General features: G+C 32.3%; 1 protein-coding gene across 5 annotated transcripts in view; it reads right to left on the reverse strand.

Moving 5' to 3' along the window:
• The window catches only part of LOC137615474 (uncharacterized), a 163,500-nt gene extending 159,907 nt beyond the window's left edge, over positions 1–3,593 (reverse strand). The window contains exons 1-3 of one of the 5 annotated variants that reach the window (XM_068345378.1): positions 3,410–3,593; positions 3,029–3,276; positions 1,190–1,524 (exon numbers count right to left, since the gene is read on the reverse strand). In XM_068345378.1, the coding sequence (XP_068201479.1) occupies positions 1,190–1,524; positions 3,029–3,276; positions 3,410–3,431 (605 nt within the window). In that variant the 5' untranslated portion in view covers positions 3,432–3,593. Of the gene's footprint in view, positions 1–1,189; positions 1,525–3,028; positions 3,338–3,409 lie in introns of those variants that run through there. The other 4 variants (XM_068345381.1, XM_068345377.1, XM_068345380.1 and 1 more) reach the window with 4 other exon arrangements.
• Positions 3,594–9,194: the final 5,601 nt, after the last annotated feature.

Raw genomic sequence — 9,194 nt, forward strand, 5'->3', positions numbered from 1 at the left:
CTACAAATACTCAAATAAACTCCAATTTTAGGTGTACTCACCTACAAATACTCAAATAAACTCCAATTTTAGGTGTACTCACCTACAAACACTCAAATAAACTCCAATTTTAGGTGTACTCACAAACAAATACTCAAATAAACTCCAATTTTAGGTGTGCCCACCTACAAATACTCAAATAAACTCCAATTTTAGGTGTACTCGCCTACAAATACTCAAATAAACTCCAATTTTAGGTGTACACACAAACAAATACTCAAATAAACTCCAATTTTAAGTGTACTCACCTACAAACACTCAAATAAACTCCAATTTTAGGTGTACTCACAAACAAATACTCAAATAAACTCCAATTTTAGGTGTGCCCACCTACAAATACTCAAACAAACTCCAATTTTAGGTGTACTCACCTACAAATACTCAAATAAACTCCAATTTTAGGTGTACTCACCTACAAATACTCAAACAAACTCCAATTTTAGGTGTACTCACCTACAAATACTCAAATAAACTCCAATTTTAGGTGTACTCACCTACAAATACTCAAACAAACTCCAATTTTAGGTGTACTCACCTACAAATACTCAAATAAACTCCAATTTTAGGTGTACTCACCTACAAATACTCAAATAAACTCTAATTTTAGGTGTACTCACCTACAAACACTCAAATAAACTCCAATTTTAGGTGTACTCACCTACAAATACTCAAATAAACTCCAATTTTAGGTGTACTCACCTACAAATACTCAAATAAACTCCAATTTTAGGTGTACTCACCTACAAACACTCAAATAAACTCCAATTTTAGGTGTACTCACAAACAAATACTCAAATAAACTCCAATTTTAGGTGTGCCCACCTACAAATACTCAAATAAACTCCAATTTTAGGTGTACTCGCCTACAAATACTCAAATAAACTCCAATTTTAGGTGTACACACAAACAAATACTCAAATAAACTCCAATTTTAGGTGTACTCACCTACAAACACTCAAATAAACTCCAATTTTAGGTGTACTCACAAACAAATACTCAAATAAACTCCAATTTTAGGTGTGCCCACCTACAAATACTCAAATAAACTCCAATTTTAGGTGTACTCGCCTACAAATACTCAAATAAACTCCAATTTTAGGTGTACACACAAACAAATACTCAAATAAACTCCAATTTTAAGTGTACTCACCTACTCTCCTGCTTGCCCTTCTGGTCCGACGAGGGGGACTTGGAAATCTGCCCCTGCTGAGTCTTCCCCTCCGGCGGGTGTTCCTGCTGAGGACTCAGCGGGGTCTGCGTGTGCTGGTTGTGCTTCTGCTGCTTCTGCAGTTTCTGCTGCAGCTCCTCCTGCTCCTTCTTCTGCTTGAGCATCTTCCGGTGCTGCATGACCAGCCGAGCGTCCAGGCTGTCGTAGTCTTCCTGTTCCAGAGGGAAAGCGCTCGGCTTTTGATTCACCTCCGAAGGAGGCGTGTGGCTCTCCACCGAGGAGCCGTTGGTGTGGTGGAGCGGCGAGGAACTGGTGGTCTGTTGAGTAAACATAAAAGAATGATTGGCGATTGAATACAAAAATTTGAGCAATGACTTTCAAAATTGAATTCCTCCCAAGTCTCAACAAGACAAGTAATCCCTGAAAGATTCACTACTCTGAGTAAAATTGTTACCTCAGCCACGGCAGCTTATTTTTCGACCTTGACCTTTGACCTAGGACTTTCAAAATTGAATCATTTCCACTTCTCAACATAACAATTGGTCCCTGAAAGATTCACTACTCTATGAGTAAAATTGTTACTCAGCCACGGCAGCTTATTTTTCGACCTTGACCTTGACCTTTGACCTAGGACTTTCAAAATTGAATCACTTCCACTTTTCAATATAACAATTAATCCCTGAAAGATTCACTACTCTATGAGTAAAATTATTACCTCAGCCACGGCAGCTTATTTTTCGACCTTGACCTTGACCTTTGACCTAGGACTTTCTAAATTGAATCACTTACATGTCTCAACATAACAATTAACCCCTCACTGTTTCACTAATCTATGAGTAAAATCGTGGCCAGAAAGTTGTTCACAAACTAACAAATTGACAAATAATTCGGTCGACATTTTGCTTGACCGTGACCTTAACCTTTGACCTAGGACTTTCTAAATTGAATCCCTCCCACGTCTCAACATGATAAGTAATCCCTGAAAGTTTCACTACCCTATGAGCAAAATAGTTGCCAGGATATTGTTTACAAACAAAAAAAAACAGACAAACAGGGGCGAAACCATAACGATTAATACCAGAATGTTTCACTACTCTATGAGTTAAATTGTGGCCAGGAAATTGTTCACAAACAAACAGACAAACAAGGGCTAAAAACATAACCTCCTCCCAACTTCATTGGCGGAGATAAAAAAAGGCAGAAACTTAAGACTTTCAAAATTGATTCACTCCCACGTCTAAACAACAATTAATCCCTGAATGTTTCATTACCCTAACAGTAAAATTTGTTCCCAGGAAATTGACTACAAACAAATAAACAAACAAACAGTGGTGAAAACATAACCTCCACGCAGGGTTGCCAGGTTGGCCTTTTATCAGGCTAAAAACTTCAAATTTGGCCTTTTTTTTAAATCGGTTGACCTTTAGCAATATCATAAAAAAGGTTGGCCTTAAATGCTATACTTTTGGCCCTTTTTTGACCAATGGGTTGGCCTTTTAAAGCACCAGTTGATCAGAAGTTGGCCTTTTCTCGCTTAGAAAACCTGGCAACCCTGCCTCCCCCCAACTTCGTTGGCGGAGGACAAAACAGGTAGAACCTAACCTGGTCATGCGAAAGGACAAAACAACAGGTAGAACCTAACCTGGTCATGGGAAAGGACAAAACAACAGGTAGAACCTAACCTGGTCATGGGAAAGGACAAAACAACAGGTAGAACCTAACCTGGTCATGGGAAAGGACAAAACAACAGGTAGAACCTAACCTGGTCATGTGAACCTAACATGATCATGCGAAAGGACAAAACAACAGGTAGAACCTAACCTGGTCATGTGAATTGACGAGTGGGACCTGGTGAGGAGGCACTGGAGGAGCCGTGTCCACAGGGAAACTGTGGTACCTGGGGGCGGGCCTGGGAATCTCCTGGTGGTGGTGGGTCTTGGTGGGCGTGATGTGGGCGTTGGTCGTAGGGACCAGCAAGTCGTCCTGGTCCCTGTACTGGTGGTCGTAGTAGTTACGAGGGAGGATCGGGACGTTGTCGTACTCGGAGATCTTCGACGAAATGGTCGAGTCTTTTCTGTACATTCGATCCATTTCTAAATAGTTTTTTGGGTTTTTTATCACTGGATTTGTAATGATGAAAAGTCCTTTTCAATTTAGGAAACCCTTTTCTATTTTTCTAATTCACTTTTGACTTCTTTTGACATTTTCTGTACATTCGATCCATTTCTAAATAGTTTTTTTGGGTTTTTTTATCACTGGATTTGTAATAATGAAAGTCCTTTTCAATTCAGGAAACCCTTTTCTATTTTTCTAGTTCACTTTTGACGTTTGGAAAATCATTTCAGATATTTTTTCTATTTTTTTTTTCTTTACCTCTTTCGAAGTTTTATGTTCACCCGATCCATTTCTAAATAGATTTTTTTTTCACTTGATATGCGATAGTTAATTATATCCTTTTCAATTCAGATAACCCTTTTCTATTTTTCTAGTTCACTTCTAACTTTTGGAAAACCATTTAAGATATTTTTCCTTTTTTTTTTCTTTTGAAGTTTTCTAGGTCAAGAACTTTCTGTACATCCGATCCATTTCTAAATAGGTTTTATCATCCCCATATGCGACAATTAAAATCCTTTTCAATTCAAAAAACCCTTTCCTCTTTTTCTATTTCACTTCTGACGTTTGGAAAACCATTTCAGACACTCATTATTTTCATTTGGTATGCAACAATTAAAATCCTTTTCAATTCAAAAAACCATTTTCTATTTTTCTATTTCACTTGACGTTTGGAAAATCATTTTAGATATTTTTTTACACTTGTTATGCGACATTTAATTATATCCTTTTCTTCAATTTAAAAACCCTTTTTTATTTTCTAAATCAATTTTGACCTTTGAAAAATCTTTTTACATATTTGTTTTTTTTTTTTAATTTAATTACGTTTTCTACTTCATTTCATATACTTTGGGTCATAAAATCAAACCAATTATCTATATCAATTTTCATCTATTTTTTCTAACGTTTTCTACTTCATTTCAGATACTTTTGTTCATGAAAACAACCAATTAACTATATCGATTTTTTTTCTTACGTTTTCTTCTTAATTTCAGATTCTTTTGTTCATAAAAACAAACCAATTAACTATATCGTTTTTCTATTTCTTCTTACGTTTTTTACTTCATTTCAAATACTTTTGTTCATGAAAACAACCAATGAACTATATCGATTTTTTTCTATTTTTTAACGTTTTCTACTTCATTTCAGATACTTTTGTTCATAGAAACAAACCAATTAACTATATCGTTTTTCTATTTCTTCTTACGTTTTCTTCTTCATTTCAGACACTTTTGGTCATAAAAAAATACCAATTTATTATATCGATGCAATATTTACTTTTAAATTTCGGTCTGGAATGCATTAGAACAGTTTCTTTCCATCGACAATTAAGAACAAATTGGTTTTCTAAATTCCTAGAATATTTATTAAGTCCATTTCACTTATCTGCATATGATTATACATTAATGTTCTTATATATCTATTCATTTCATCTCAATATATCTTGAATTCCAATTGAGTACACATATTGAAGTTTTCTATATGTAAACATCACCTTATCTTCAACAGAATAATTCAAATGTCAGGATGCCTGAGAACTTCAAATCATATCTCAATATATCTTGAATTTTAAACGAATACACCTATTGAAGTTTTCTATATGTAAACATCACCTTATCTTCAACAGAATAATTCAAATGTCAGGATGCCTGAGAACTTCATATATTCATTCATTCAACAGAAGATATGAAGAATCATGAATTAAATTTCAAATTCTACATTCAGATTATTTACGAGATTGATAATAAATATTTTTGTTTAAATATGCACGATGAACATAAAATCTAGTGCTTCAACGAACAATATTCTATGGCTTAATATTGTTTCTTCTGTCAGTCTCCAACGAGATCCAGGAAAATATGTATCTTTAAATAACGGACTAATAATGAAGATAGCAGTAATTTCTTTTTTACGCTACGTGATAAACGTATGTTTTTTAAATCTAGGTGATAAACAAAATCTAGTGCTTCAACGAACTATAAACTATTGCTAAATATTGTTTCTTCTGTCAGATTTCAGCAAGATCCAGGGAAAAATATGTCTCTATGAATAACGGACTAATAATGAAGATATCAATAATTTTTTTTTCTACACGATCAACATAAAATCTAGTGCTTCAACGAAGTATATACTATAGCTAAATATTGTTTCTTCTGTCAGTTTCCAGGTAGATCCTGGAAAAATATGTATTTTTAAATAACGTATCTTCTTAAGATAAAGTTAATTCTAATATGTGTTTTCAATCTATACTATAAACATAAAATCTAGTGCTTCAACGAACTATATACTATGGATAAATATTGTTTCTTCTGTCTCTCCAGGTAGATCGGGGAAAAATATGTATTTCTAAATAACGAATCTTCTTAAGATAAAGTTAATTCTAATGTGTGTTTTTAATCTATAATATAAACATAAAATATAGTGCTTTAACGAACTATAAACTATCTCAAATATTGTTTCCTTTGCCAGACTCCAGGTAGATCCGGGAAAATTATGTATTTTTAAATAACGAATTTTCTTAAGATAAAGTTAACTTTAATGTGTGTTTTTAATCTACAATATAAACATAAAATCTAGTGCTTCAATGAACTATAAACTATAGCTATATATTGTTTCCTCTGCAAAGTCTCCAGCTAAACCCGGAAAAAATGTATTTCTAAATAACGTATCTTCTTAAAGATAATGTTAATTCTAATATGTGTTTTTAATCTATAATATAAACATAAAATCTAGTGCTTCAACGAACTATATACTATAGCTAAATATTGTTTTCACTGTCAGACACCAGCTAGATCCTGGAAAAATATGTATTTTTAAATAACGAATCTTCTTAAGATAAAGTTAATTCTAATCTGTGTTTTTAATCTATAATATAAACATAAAATCTAGTGTTTCAACGAATTATATACTATGGATAAATATTGTTTCTTTTGTGTCTCCAGATAGATCCGGGAAAATTATGTATTTTTAAATAACCTATCTTCTTAAGATATTTTTAACTTTAATGTGTGCTTTTAATCTATAATATAAACATAAAATCTAGTGCTTCAACGAACTATATACTATAGCTATATATTGTTTCTTCTGTGTCTCCAGGTATATCAGGGAAAAATATGTTTTTTTAAATAACGAATCTTCTTAAGATAAAGTTAATTCTAATCTGTGTTTTTAATCTATAATATAAACATAAAATCTAGTGTTTCAACGAATTATATACTATGGATAAATATTGTTTCTTTTGTGTCTCCAGATAGATCCGGGAAAATTATGTATTTTTAAATAACCTATCTTCTTAAGATATTTTTAACTTTAATGTGTGCTTTTAATCTATAATATAAACATAAAATCTAGTGCTTCAACGAACTATATACTATAGCTATATATTGTTTCTTCTGTGTCTCCAGGTATATCAGGGAAAAATATGTTTTTTTAAATAACGAATCTTCTTAAGATAAAGTTAATTCTAATATATTTTAATCTATTATATAAACGTAAAATCTAGTGCTTCAAAGAACTATAAACTATAGCTATATATTGTTTCCTCTGCAAAGTCTCCAGCTAAACCCGGAAAAAATATGTATTTCTAAATAACGTATCTTCTTAAGATAAAGTTAAATTTAATACGTGATATTTACAATGCTATAAAACAAAGGGTGACTCATTAACATAAATGGTTATAAATTAGGTATTATAATATACCCACAGTTAAGATAATGTGTTTCTTCAAGGCGTGCTTGCAATATATGATGCTTAATACTATTTAATTGAAAAAAAAAAATATCCTGTATATAGTGTTTCCGGATTTCAGACCTGATATATTACAAAAAACTTTTTTTCTTCACTCAAATTTATGCTTAAGGCTATTTGATAGAATGAAAATTAACCTGTATATAGTGCTATTTGATAAAAATTATCCTGTATATAGTGCTATTTGATAAAAATTAACCTGTATATAGTGCTATTTGATAAAAAATTATCCTGTATATAGTGTTTCCGGATTTTTTACCTGATATATTACAAAAAAAAAAAAAACTTTCTTTCTTCACTCAAATTTTTGCTTAATGCTATTTGATAACATAAAAATTATCCTTTATATAGTGTTTCTGGATTTTCTACCTGATATATTACAAAAAACTTTCTTTTTTTCACTCGAATTTTTTACTTGTATTAAAGTTCTGTAAAGTTTTTTAATTATCACAATAAAAGGTTATTTATAAACTTTACATGTCTAATAAAAGATACTGTTCATGTGCTTTACATATTTCAACTAATAAAAGATATTGTTTATAAATACATTTCTTATCGAATTAAAGATATCATAAGATAAACTTTACATATCTTATATAATAAAATATAATGTCTATAGACTTTACATATATTATAAAATATATTATTATAAACGCCACATATCTTATATAAAAGTTTTTTTATCAACTCACTGACCCGAGACCTATTTTAATTGTTCATTAGATCTCTTGTAGTTTATTAATTTCCTAGTTTCCTTTCCTCACAGGGCTATTTTTCCTTGTTGGAGTCCTTGGGTTTATAGCATCCTGTTTTTCCAATTTCTCTTGAGGTTTATTAAATTCTTTGTTTCCTTTTCCTCACTGGGCTATTTTTTCCCTGTTGGAGCCCTTGGATTTATAGCATCCTCCTTTTCCAATTAGGGTTGTACCTTAGCTAATAATAAAAATAATAAGAAAAGGTTCTTGTAGTCTATTAATTTCCTTGTTTCCTTTTCCTCACTGAGCTATTTTTTTCCTGTTGGAGCCCTTGGGCTTATAGCATCCTGGTTTTTCAGCTAGGGTTGTAGCTTGGCTAGTAATAATAATAAGCCAGATGCAAATACGTACACCATTCACTATTAACTTTTCTACTTGCCTACAAAAATTTTATTATTTTCTTTGTTTTCTTTCCTCACTGAGTTATTTTTCCCTGTTGGAGTCCATGGGTTTATAGCATCTACCTTTTCAAACTAAGGTTGTAATTTAGCTTGTAATTATAAGAAAAGGCCATATACAAATACGCGTATCATTCACTTTTACATTTTCTCCTTGCTTAAAGAAATTTAATTATTTCCCTTGTTTCCTTTCCTCACTGGGCTATTTTTCCCTGTTGGATCACTTGGGTTTATAGCAAGCTGCTTTTCCAACTAGGGCTGTAGCTTAGCTAGTAATAATAATAAGGAAAGGCCAGAAAAAAATACGTTTATCATTCACTTTTGCATTTTCTCCTTGCCTGCAAAAATGTACTCCAAACATTTATTGACAGACCTCACTGTGAATCTGACCTTTGCCTTAGTCCTCTTCAACACCCACACAAATCCCAGGCGATTTATGAATGGGGGAATGCCAAATACCCCTACCCAAAAAAAGGAAAAAACCAAACCTCACTTTGGTACAATTCGGCTCTCTGATTCTCACTTCTAACCGCCTACCAAAACCAGTGGCATATAGTTAAAGTCCCTCACTTTGGTAGAATATCGGCTTTCTGATTCTCTCTTCTACACTTATAATATCCGTAATTTTAATCGTTAATTCTCCGTAAATATATACTGTTCTCAGCCGTATTTCAGCAAAATACAGGCGAACGTTATTTTACCCTACTTTGACACCGTTAAAAAAAACGTAATTTCAATCCAAAATTCTCCGTAAAAAATATACTGTTTTCAGCTGTATTTCAGTAAAATACAGGCAACCGTAATTTTAAATTACTTTGTAATAATCTTTCACAGGCTGGTGACCGTAATATCACTCCATTACTTCAATATCTCCGTTTTTAAAACGGTAAAAAATCCTGGATTAAATGTTGCCAGGCATTTACCGTGTTCTTAACGCAAATTTTCAACAGTGAACCAAAAGCAGTGCCAATTTCA

Source organism: Palaemon carinicauda, chromosome 21 (assembly GCF_036898095.1).
Source record: "Palaemon carinicauda isolate YSFRI2023 chromosome 21, ASM3689809v2, whole genome shotgun sequence".
NCBI classification, from domain to species: Eukaryota; Metazoa; Arthropoda; class Malacostraca; order Decapoda; family Palaemonidae; genus Palaemon; species Palaemon carinicauda.